Below are 12,123 nucleotides of genomic sequence, written 5' to 3'. Positions count from 1 at the left end.
CCCTCCTCACACGCGCTCCTGGAGAGCAGAGCTTTAGCCTCGTGGGCAGCACCCGAGGGCTGAGGGTTCGCTTTTTACTGTGTGGTTAGGGCATCACTTAGTATATGATGATGAACCTGTTTGTCTTTGTAGAAAGTCTAATCATTGCAGGGGTGTATGCAGAGAATGGTAACTTCAGAGGATCTTTTGTACGTTTTGACGGTCGGGTAAGATGCGTTAGACATAAAATCCAGCACGTGCTTGCCATCGCGGCTTCTTTTGTTGCTGACACGTAGCCAGCCCTCTGGTCTTGACTCTGCTCCCTCCCGTGCACGGCGAGGGCCGTCCCGCTGGCGGGTCCAGCTGAAGGGCCCGCTGGAGGCGAGGCCGCGTCTTCTCTCTCGTCGGGACACCAGCGTCCCCAGGAGGGGAGAGCCAGGCCCAGCCTCACGGCCTTCTCTCCACTACAGGGACAAAAGAGTGGTTGCGGGTATGTTGGTAGCTTTGTTGTTGTTGTTGCTTTTTTTAATCAAAGGGAGAAAATGAGTGCATAACGATCGGCTCCTTAAAGTTTACACGGTGATAAACTGACATCTGATCACCTTGCAGGTGGCTCTGAGACACGCTCCCTGCACGTGCGCTCCATCAGCAAAGCCCTGAGGCGCCAGTTCTCCCTGTGGCTACCTTACGGCTTTTCCAGCAGCTGCTGTGACTTTTGAATTGTTTGCTTTAGTATTTTTGTTACAAATTAATGTCTGGATTATAAAATACACACCCACCGCCCCCCAAATAATTTTCTCCTGCTTGTCCTGTTGATAGTAGTGGGGAAAAAAAAGATAACTAAGTGCTTTTAGCAATGATACCTTAATGTGGTTACAGATTTATTTTTACTCTTGCTTCTCGTAACTAGTTTATAATAGTTAGAAAATCTGTTAATGTCATTAGCGACGATAGTTTTGGTGTTTGGGTTTTACTGAATTCAAACCAGAAAAGGGACAGTTTCTTCCGAATTCAGGCAGGGACCGTGCGGGACTGCTGGCGGACACCCGGGATGGGGAGGGTGCGGGAGCTGTTTCAGGGACACAGAGGCAGCAGACTGATCTCGAGTTTGTGCTTGGTTTTTACTAATGTGTAGAAATTAGCTTGGAGTGTTCTGGAATTTGACTCTTTAATGGTAGCCCAGTGGCCAGCATAGCTGACCTAACAGAGACTGTCCTAGCTGCTGAGTCCCTGCCGTGCCCCTGTCCTCTGCCCCCGCCCCGAACTCCTGCGCCGCTCCCTCCTCCCTCTGCTGGTTTGTTGCAAGTGGGGTCCACACACTCCTCCACCGGTCAGTGTCCCCTGGGCTTCTCCTCTGCAGCCTCGGAGCAAGGGGGGTTGGCTTTCTTCTGGATCCCCCCTGCCGCTCTTCCTGGTCCCTCAGACTTGCTCCCCGCTCCTGCCCTGCCTGCCAGGCCTCTGCTGGAGTCACAGCCTCCCTCCGAGTCTCCCTTCCTGGTGTGTGGACAGAGTCAACCTTAAAGCCTTCGTCACCTGATGGAGGAACACTGCAGTTCCTGGAGCTCCTGGCCCAGGGTGACCACTTGGCACCAGCTCCTTTCTTTCTGATTTCCTTCATTTCTCAGATTTTTCTTCTGCTTGCCTGACTTCTGTCCTGCCCCCATAAGTGAGTTTTTTGCAGAGCGTCAGCCTCTCCTCTTCCTCCGTGCTACACTTTCCATGGGGATCCTAGGGTGCCACAGACACGGCTCTCTGTTCTTAACTGCTTTCCTGGTCTTCCTTGGCGACTGGATAGGGACCCTTGGATTTCTCTCAGCATGACCCCAACCCCGTCCTTTGTGTGGCCCAGTCACTCAGGCTTCAAGCCCAGAAGTCACACCCGCCTTACCCTCCCCCTCCCTCCAGCCTAGTCCATTATTAAACAGTCCATCTTGCCATGCTGCCACTGTCAAGTTCAAGCCCTTTTTGTCCACACATGGTTGTCACAGCCTCCTAACTGGTTACGCCCAGCCGCCTAGCCAGCCCTGCCCATCTTCCATCCTGTTCCTTCCGCGGAGGGCGTTTCTCTGCACTCAGAAGCCGTTCCCTCACCTCTGCAGCCTCACTGCCGGCAGGAACGCAGTGTGAGCCACATGCGCGCTTCTGTTTTCGATTAGCACATTAAATCAGCAAAAAATAAGTGAAATTAAGGTTTTCTCTGTACAGCCCAAATATTTCAGCAGACGTGCAATATGAAATTACGAATGAGATAGTTTCCATAGTTCTTTGAGTCTTCAGAACCCAGTGTGTGTTTAGCGCGCACAGCACATCTTACTTCAGACATACTCCAAGCTCTCTGGGCTTCAGGGTCATGGCCCAAAGCCCCTTAGCCTGAGACTTCACCATCCTGAGCCCTGGCTTACGGTTCCAGACCTCATTCCCTGCAGCTTGGGGCTCCAGCCAGAACAGGTGCCATGCCTGCCCCAGATCCACCGGACCGCTCTGCCCCTCCCGCCCCTGTGCCTCAGCCCCTGCCGGGCTGTGCTCAGGAGCTCCTCGGAGGGGGCCCTTCTGCTTCGGGCTCCTCACTGCGCACGTCTGGGCCAGGACCCCACTGGTGCTGGAGCGCTGAGGTTCTTTTTACTAGACATTATGGTGTAGCGACTGGGCTTTGTTCTTCATATTTATTAAATAAACCGTTCCAGGTATGTTTCTTACTTTGAAACACAGAAGTAAGCTTTCTTTTCTCTTTTTTATTAAATCCAAACTAGCTAATAGGCAGAGCTGTTTACATTCAGGGACTCCACTAGCTGGGCCTAGCGTGTGCCTCCCGCCCTGGCGGCGGGTCCCAGGCAGGCTTGTGTCCTGTTTCTGGGCACCGGCGGGCATGGCCTTGGCCGTAGTCGATGCCTGTGGGCGGCACAGGAGATGGTGCCCACCCTGCCCAGTCGGGCCCGCCTGCCACGGTCCCCGTTGCTCTCTCGTTCTCTTGGGTGCCTCTGTGCTCCCGGCCTCCCCCTGCGCCTGGCGGCCTGCAGCCAGCCTTCGCTGCCGGACAGAGTCCCACCAGGCCCCCCGCTGGACAAGGAAGTCACTGTAACCCTCTCCCCATCAGCACGTGTCTGCTCCCCTCGCTCGGGTTTTCTCCACAGCGCTCGGCACCGTCACGCCCTCAGGTCTCACTCCCCGCCCCCCCCACGCGGATGTGAATGCCCGTCTGTCTTCATCGGTCCAGTGTCTCTGCCGGGCATGAATGCGTTTGGAGAAGAGGGTGGTGAAGGAGGGAGCGAGCGAGCGCACGAACCGGACGGCAGGCAGGTTTCCTGACCGCTCCGAGCCTCTGGCTCCTGTGCAGAAGTGGGCGCTCTTCTGTTGCTGATGAAAATGCAGGGCTCTGTCCTCTGGGGGAGGCAGTTTGGCAGCACCTATGAAAGGTCTAACTGTATATGCCTTTTGACCCAGCTGTTTTCCCGGGAGCTCACGCCGTGTGTGTACCCGTACGCGTGAAAACTGCCTCTGTGCGGGGCTCCCCCTGCCGCGTGCGCATCTGTCAGCGCATCCATATCTCTGAAGACGCTGCAGCTTTAGGAAGGAACAGGAAGCTGGCTTTGCACAGACAGGTGGACGGACACAGTACCGAGCGCATCCACATCTGCCTTGTCCGTGGACGGAGACGCTCTGGAGAAGGAAGCAGGAGGCTTAGTAACAGTGACTTGAGGCCAGGTGCTCTGGAACGGAGGAGAGGGACGTGAGTGGGGCGTTGTCCAGCAGACTGTCCTGTGCACTGGCAGTGCATTACCCGGTCAGATGCAGCAACGGCTGGCCTCGCACAGGGACTCTGGGGTGGAAGCGCATGTGTGGGAGCCCCTTCCTGGCCCTCGATGCAAGTGCTTTCCCCCTGCTTGCGCACACCTGCCAGGGCGAGCCGCTCCTGCTCCGAGCCGGCGCCGGGGACCTGGGCTCCTTGGGTTTTCGGTGGCCTGGCTCACAGGTGCTGGATCGGACGCAGGGGTGCGCATAGACGCCCCAGCGGGCGCGCAGGGAGGCTCGGCGCTTTGTCCATCAGGGGCCCCGCAGCTCTGCTGACAGTCGTCTGTGCACCTTTTCGCTAGGGAACGAAGGCTCCACGCGTGTGCCGTCCTCCCAGGAGCCTCTCCTGGAACCGCAGTGCTGTAGCTGTCCCCATGCCTCCCCAGTGACGGCGCGGTTATTTGAGAGCCTTACAATTTTGAATTCTAATGGAATTATTTTTGTTGTGTCTCTTTAAGCAGAAGATAAAATTTTCTAAGCACAGTGCTAGAAGTTTTTAAGTCCATCTTTAAAAGTCTCCACGTTGGGGAGAGGGCAGGGGCGTGCTGCTGGCAGGACCGCGATCTGGTTGTGGTGACACGTGAGGTGCAAGGACCGAGAGCTGCAGGCGTTGGGCGGGGGACGGTGGCCCGGCTGCCAGCCCGCCAGCCCGAGTCCACGCGGTAGCCGCCTGAGCAGGCTGCCCCGGGCCCAGTGGTGGATGCAGCAGGGTCTGGTGGGTGGGGAAGGCCTTGAAGTCGCCTCTGTCACCTTTTGTGGAAGCAGCAGGGAGGCCTGAGGGAGACCTGGCCGGAGTGGCGGCCGGACTTCTAGGCTGTTGGTGTTGGAGTGGGTCAGGTGCCTTTTAGAGGCGGTAGGAAAGAAAGATCAGAGACGAAAACGTTGGCTGTGTCCCCAAGGCCAGCTGGCCTTGTATGTCTTTGTTAATTAAGAGGGCCAGCCCTGCCATCCTATGGCTCCGACACGGGGGCAGTAGGCAGTGTCACCTGCTGCTGAGTGACCCCCGCCTGGCCCCCAGGCCCTGTATGCTGTTCAGGGCCAGCCCTCCATGCTCTTACCCTGCGGGGTCTAGTGTTCTGTGGCAGCTTGCACGGTTCATTCATCTCTTCTTTGAAAATGATGGGTTATTTCACGTGTGATTTTCTGTGAGACGCCGCACACACAGCACGTGCGTGGCGAAGGCGCCTGCCGGGGAGGGCGGGAGGCCCGGGCGGGGGTCGCGGCCAGTGAGGTGAGGTGCTGGTGTCTGACTGCACAGAGGCTGCGGGGGTTCCCGGTGGGTGTGGGCACCGTGTGGCAGGAGTGTCTACACATGCGCAAGTGTTAGGAACTTCTGGATGGTTTCTGGTGATGTGACTGGGGACCTGGCCCCCGCAGAGGGGTGCCATGAGCGCTGCGGCGAGGTCCACAAGCCAGGCAGTGCCCTTGCTGTGTCTTTGGGTGGTTTTTACTTTGGCCTTTTGTTCTTTGGTTTTAAAGGAAAGACTCTCGTGTGTGCTTTTTAAAGGAACAGCCGGTCAGTGGAGCAGAAATCAGCGTGGAGTGCAGTGGCAGTGGGCAGGCACACGCTCCTGAATTAATCGTCTGTTCGTTTCTTTAAACCCCATCTTGTTCCAGAGGAGATCTGGAGGAAGTGCTTATAAAAGAGGCGCACAGGACAGCGACTAGGAGTGAGGACGTTTCGGTGAAGCCAGGGCCGAGGTGGAGCCCAGGAAGTGTGCGTTGAAGTCCTGTGTGCTGCACACGGACTCCCCACCCTGAGCGGCCACGGCAGGGGCAGGGCTGGTCAGCGCAGGCCCTCCATCCGATAGAGGCGCCGGGAGGCTTAGTGCTCCCGGCTGAGGACCGCGCCGTTCTCCCGGGGGTCTTTGTAGAGAGGATGCCGTGTGTAGGTGCTGGGAGCCCCAGAGTCAGAGGCTCCTAGCCTAAGAAACGAAAGTGGCCCGAGGGCTGGCCCTCTGACCAGTGTGTCCCAGCGCCTGGTACGTGTCTGGCACAGAGTAGGCTGTCAACAGTGTCTGCTGACTGACTGACTCCCTCAGCGACAGCCAGGGGCCTAACACCTAAGTGCAATTCTAGAAAGTAATTCTACACGGGGCCCAAACGCTCTTTGCTGGCCTGGCTGACCACGGGATAGAGTGCGCGGTGCCTGGACGGACTCTTCCCTTCTCACCGAGAAGCAGACAAGTTTCTTGCTGGAAAAGTAGCCCTTTAAAGCTTCTCCATTGTGATAACTTGTTCTCCTTTGTCTTCACAGAGACTAATAGACAAGTCACGTGTAACCTGTGTCAAATGGGTTCCCGGTTCGGAAAGCCTTTTCCTAGTCGCCCACGCCAGTGGGAACATGTACTTGTATAATGTGGAGCACACTTGTGGCACCACAGCCCCCCACTACCAGCTCCTGAAGCAGGGCGAGAGCTTCGCCGTGCACACTTGCAAGAGCAAATCCACGAGGAACCCTCTCCTCAAGTGGACGGTGGGCGAGGGGGCCCTCAACGAGTTTGCTTTCTCCCCAGACGGCAAGTTCCTGGCGTGCGTCAGCCAGGACGGCTTCCTGCGCGTGTTCAGCTTCGACGCGGTGGAGCTGCACGGCACGATGAAAAGCTACTTCGGAGGCCTGCTGTGCGTGTGCTGGAGCCCGGACGGCAAGTACATCGTGACGGGGGGCGAGGACGACCTGGTGACGGTCTGGTCTTTCGTGGACTGCCGCGTGATCGCCAGAGGCCACGGGCACAAATCCTGGGTCAGTGTGGTGGCGTTCGACCCCTATACCACTAGCGTGGAAGAAAGTGACCCTATGGAGTTCAGCGGCAGTGACGAGGACTTCCAGGACCTTCTCCACTTCGGCAGAGACCGCGCCAACAGCACGCAGTCCAGGCTGTCGAAACGGAACTCTGCCGAGAGCCGCCCCGTCAGCGTCACGTACCGGTTCGGCTCCGTGGGCCAGGACACGCAGCTGTGCCTCTGGGACCTTACAGAAGACATCCTTTTCCCCCACCAGCCGCTCTCGAGAGCAAGGACACACACCAACGTCATGAACGCCACGAGCCCTCCCGCCGGCAGCACTGGGAACAGTGTCACGACGCCGGGCAACTCCGCGCCCCCGCCCCTGCCCCGCTCCAACAGCCTCCCGCACTCCACCGTCTCCAACGCCGGCAGCAAGGGCAGCGTCGCCGACGGGGCCATCGCTTCCGGGGTCAGCAAATTCGCGACCCTCTCCCTGCACGACCGGAAGGACAGGCACCACGAGAAAGACCACAAGCGAAACCACAGCATGGGACACATTTCCAGCAAGAGCAGCGACAAACTGAACCTGGTTACCAAAACCAAAACGGACCCCGCTAAAACCCTGGGGACGCCCCTGTGTCCTCGGATGGAAGACGTGCCCTTGTTAGAGCCGCTCATCTGTAAAAAGATAGCGCACGAGAGACTGACCGTGTTGATTTTTCTTGAAGACTGTATAGTCACTGCTTGTCAGGAGGGATTTATTTGCACATGGGGAAGGCCTGGTAAAGTGGTAAGTTTTAACCCTTAATGCTGCACCGGATCTAGAACTCGAATAGGTAGTGAATTTTTTCTTGCGGGAGGGCGGGGTGTACAATGAATGTGAATGGCACTTCTTACTCCTAATGTAAATCTAAATGCATCAGAGCCATAATTTTGGATACTGCATGCCATGTAATTCTGAATCATTTGATAATTCAACTTAGAACGTTTAAAAAATATAATCAAACTAATTGCCAGCCAAGCCAGTCACCCTCCTGGGAGTATATAGAGTCCCGAGGCTAGCGCTCCTGTATTAGACGATTTCGACTTTAGGAAAATCATGACAGTGTGGGGAACAATGACTTTAAAATGCTAAAATTAAAATTTCTGCTTTAACTGGAATACTTTTGCTCAACTACTCAATTAGAGTGTGTACACCTGGCGGGGTGCGTGTTCAGTACGGACGGCCGCTAATTGTCACTTACAGGCCAGTTTTTATCTTAATCATAAAATGTTTAGGAATCTATGAAATTTAACTTTAGGAACAAAGCATTCAGCAGGGTTGATTGATATTATTTTTACATTGTTCTGGCAATCCACAGAAAGAGAAGAGCCTTAATTTTTAAAACCCATTTTAGTCATTTTATGACAATTAAAATTGTTTATTAATAAACATCTTTTTTCAAAGAAGCAGTTTGTAGCACTTTGATTGAGAATCTGTGCACTAAACGAAACCCCCGCACTCCCCGAGCCCGCCCGCTCCGGGGACCGGGCACCGGGGCCCAGGGCGCCGGCCGCCGCCAGAAGTGCCTGTCGCCACGGAAGCTGAGACCCTTTGCTTGTGTTTTCTTCCAACGAGGGAAGGGACGTGTTGGTTTCTTTTGTGTGTGGTTTTTGTTGTTTTTGTGTGGGGGGGAAGGGGTTTGTAATCGTTGTTGTTTCTGTTGTTTTTGGTCAAAAAGGCATGACTGTGGCCCGGGACAGACGCCACAGCCTTGTTGTGTAAAGACCTACGGGAGCGGGCGCTTCCCGAGGTCGCCCTGGTCTGGGTTTTGTCTTCCGGCCCGAGGGGGATAGCGGGGGTGGGGGGTTGGCGCAGGCCGCCGCGTCCTCTGATTACTGGATGGCCGTCATGGCTCCGCTCGGGCTCGGTCCCCAGCGGCCTCCCCCCGGAGTGCCTCGCCCCTGGCCCTGGGGGGGGCGGGCAGCCGTGGGAGCCCCGTCACCTGTGTGAGGGGCTTCACGTTCCACTTGCACCTGGAGGACGGTGTTCGCTGAACTACGTGTTTTACGTCATGACGGGGGCGGGGGGGCCTGTCTGATTTGTTAACTTACCGTGGTCATTTCGGTCTGTTTTCTGTCTCGCACCCCTTTGTGATTAAACGTAGGGATGACACTCATTTGTGCCGGTTTACGTAGTGACCACGACTCAGCAGAGCAGATGCCTAGAGGCGTCCCTGTTCCTGCCCGGTGCGGCGCTGGGCACAGAGTGTGCTCTCCTGCAGCCGCCCCGTGCCCGGGTGCGTCCGCTCTGCCCGTCCTGCGCCTGAACCGCGAGGGGTTTCCGTTTCCCACGGCAGTGCTCTGTCCCACTCGCACCCTGCTGGCCCGCTGGGGGCGTCTCGCCCCTGCCCCCATTTCTGCATCGTGTCCCTGGGTGTTAGTGTCCTGTTGACTTGTAAGTTACGGTCCTTTGTTCCTAAATGTTAACTGACCTAAGGTTGCAAAGATCGCCATCCTTGTGGACCGGTTCAACTTCGGAAGCTAAATCAGGCTGTCAGATGGGAGACTGGTAGCCAGCGCTCCGGGTGCAATTTTACAGCATTTTAGAGATTTTATTTTAAATGCTTCTGAGGCACTGAGTGTGCAGTGTCAAAAGTCAGGACTTGTATTTGGCCCAAAGAGTGGCTGATCCCAGGTAAGTAGCCTTCGTGGGGAACCTTTTGGTTGCGAGTGTTATCACTCCAGAGCTGTGATGTGCGCGATTTCTGTGGACCAGGTGCTTTCTGATCCCTTTCACCCCCTGGCACCCTTAGCTGCACGGGCCTCAATAAGGGAGGGGCGGCTGGAGGGGCGGGGTGGCACTGCCGGGCGAGCCAGGAGGAGTCTGCTGGTGGGAGTCAGGGGCAGGAGAGGCCAGGGGAGGAGAGGATGGCTTCCTTAAAATCAGGCTCTGATGTGCTAACAAGACCCCGTGGTATCCCCCCCCCCCCGTTCAAAACCATGGTCATACCACAGTTTGGGTGTTAGGGCTTGGTCACAATCCTGTTTTTCCAGTTTTTGCCGTGCATGGGTCCCTTCTCTGGGACCTGCTTGGGGCAGGCGGGCCCTCTCTTGGGCTGGCTTCTGATAATGACCCCTGTGGCTGGGGAATGCGGGGAAGGCGCCCTGGGGTCCTGGTCTCAGGTGTGCAAGGCCCAGGGCCAAGTGCTTCCGTGGTGGCCGCGGGAGGACATCCGTGGAGCCATTTTGTAGTTTTCTCATCAAACTCTTGAGCTTTCTCACTGAAACTGTTTCAAGTGTTTTTACCTAAACATTATCCTGAGCAAGGGTATCTTTTCTAAGCTAATGTCTGGAATAGACTAGTTACTGGCAAGAGGAGGCCGTCACTGCTCGGCCAGCACAACTCTTCTGTGGCGCGCACGGTCCTTTCTGCCTGCCCCGCCCTGGCTCGCCTCTCCCCAGCCTGCCTGCCGTGGCTGCTAAGTCCCCTGGCGACCCCAGCCCTTCTCTGAGTTTCTCCCTAACTCAGGGGCAGGGGGATTAAAATCCCTTCCAGGGCTGGAGACAGAAGCCTCTGGAAAAACCCTGCCTTCTTTTAAAAGCACATGTGTAAGACGGAGAAGGTAGACTCTTGAAAAACAATCAGTAATGTTGGGTTCTAAAATCACTTTAGTGGTAAAGAATCCTAATTTTGTCTTTTGTGCGGATGGAACCTTCTAGCATTTTTGAAGTGATCTGTGAGACATTGCCTTGGAACTGAGGGTCCGCCCCTCTGATAGCAAAGGGGAGGAGAGGGGAGGGGTCACTGCCCCAGCCGGTCTGCCTGAAGACTCCCCTGTCTGTGGGCTGCACGCACGTCCCGGGGGGACCCAAGTCCTAGCTGGCAGGTGGCCAGGCAGCCGCACCCCCAGTTCCTCCACTGAATTGTTAAGACCTTTTCAAATACTGAATCTGTGAAGGAATTGGTGGCACTGCTTCGTCGGACGTCTACACTGTGTCCAGGCTCCCACCTCTCGCCTTGGGAGGGAGACGTTCGGTTCTTTCGCTGGGGAAGCTCAGAGTGCGAGCAGGGGGAGCCTCCGGGGCCGGGAGGGCTGCGAAGGGATCCTTTGGGAAACCCGGAGGCCGCGTGTCGTGTATCCGCTGTCCTGTCGGAGGAAGACCTAGAGCACAGCATCCCACCCTGTGCCCGAGGCTCGGCCAAAGCCAGCCAGTCCACGACCCAGCCCTGCCGACCCCTGGAGGCGAAAGAGGGGACACTCCTGGCCTCTGGTCCACTGTCCCATTGTGCAGGTACGTCCAATGTTGGGGTGTCCTTTTGTGGCAGGGCGCCTCCACATGCGTGGTGGGGGGGGGTGCTGAGAAGGAACCTGACGCTGTCAGCCGTCCTGGGAGCACAGGCAAGGCCCTCCTCGTCAGCACGCCTGTCACCCTGGGCTGCCTGGGATTGTCAGATGTTCAGGTCATCAAGGGGCTCAGCTCTGTGACCCCACTGATGGCCCACGAGTGCTGACGGCAATCTGGAGAATGGAGTCCAGGGCTCGCATTGGAAAGCCCTTGCATTCAGAACCCAAGTTCAGAGCCGTATGAAAATGTCCCCCCTTCCAGCAGAGGGGACAGTCCCACTGGTGTGGGCTCTTCATTCACTGCTGCACTGGTACCTCTCACACTCAAGCTGCTGCTTCTCCATTTCAAAGTGTAACAAAAATTTCCTGCGTTTTAAAATTTCTGTACACCTGTTTATTGAAGACCGCCGTGTAAGGTGACCGTGTACAAAACTGTATGATTGTTCACCTTTAGTGAAAATCAAAAGCAAAATATGTATTTCCTTTTCTATATTTTCATCTAATTTCCTGACAAATAAAGAACCTTCCCAACATGGCACGTTGGTAAATTAAGTTCTTAACTGTCAACAATAATTGACGAAGCCTCAGTGTCAGTGTTGTCGGTTTCCCGTGCAAAGAAAATGGCGTCTGTGTCAGTGTCTTGGGTTTTGGCTGTTGTCTTGCCCGTCGCTGCGCGGTGTCCCGAGGGCTCAGTGGACGTGTGCCAGTGGCCTGGACGTGTGGACGGGTTTTGCTAGGCCTTTCCACGGCTGGCATTCACGGACCTCTCCGCAAACCGAAAAAGGAAGCTTCTCGGTGCCGTGAAGTGAGGGGCCTTATTAGCCAGCGAGCAGTCAGCCTCGGGAGCCCCGCCTGCTCCCTGGTCTCGGGGTCTCGGTCACTGTGTGCTGTTTGTTCTGAGTGGCCAACACGCTGATGGGGGTGTGTGACCCTGGCCGGCCCGTGTGGGCGACAGCTACAGGCTCTGCTCCGTGACAGCGTGGATGCTCGAGGGTGGCCGGGTGCCAGCGGCCATCGGCATCCTGCCTGCCTCCGGGGCAGGGGGGGCGGGGGGGGGGTGTGCTCCTCCGGCCTTTCCTGTCTTCTTCCTGGTGGCTCGAGGGTGCCCTGAGGCCACACCAGGCCCCCTCCGGGTGGGAAGAGTTAGCGGTTCTTGTCATCCCCCAGGGACAGGTCCTTCCCTCTCAGTGGCACCCGGCCTCGCTGACCCTGAGCGCCTCCAGCCTGGTCCTGCCAGGTCCCCAGAGGCTGAGGGAGGTCACCTCGTCAGGCCCTGGGACTCCTCCTTGGGGGGGGGGGG

At 56.6% G+C, this 12,123-nt stretch overlaps 1 protein-coding gene across 7 annotated transcripts in view; it reads left to right on the top strand.

Annotated features, from left to right (window-relative positions):
- The window catches only part of WDR20 (WD repeat domain 20), a 63,107-nt gene that overhangs the window by 45,764 nt on the left and 5,220 nt on the right, over nucleotides 1-12,123 (top strand). For 4 of the 7 annotated variants that reach the window (XM_029950825.1, XM_029950824.1, XM_029950823.1 and 1 more), the window contains one exon: nucleotides 6,026-7,285. The exons of the other annotated variants lie outside the window; for them this stretch is intronic. In XM_029950825.1, the coding sequence (XP_029806685.1) occupies nucleotides 6,113-7,285 (1,173 nt within the window). In that variant the 5' untranslated portion in view covers nucleotides 6,026-6,112. The remainder of the gene's footprint in view (nucleotides 1-6,025; nucleotides 7,286-12,123) is intronic. 7 annotated transcript variants of the gene reach the window in all.

The sequence above is a fragment of the Suricata suricatta genome, chromosome 9 (genome assembly GCF_006229205.1).
Source record: "Suricata suricatta isolate VVHF042 chromosome 9, meerkat_22Aug2017_6uvM2_HiC, whole genome shotgun sequence".
In the NCBI taxonomy this organism is placed as follows: Eukaryota; Metazoa; Chordata; class Mammalia; order Carnivora; family Herpestidae; genus Suricata; species Suricata suricatta.
Note: the sequence above shows the minus strand (reverse complement) of the source record. Positions and strands in the feature narration are given on the sequence as shown.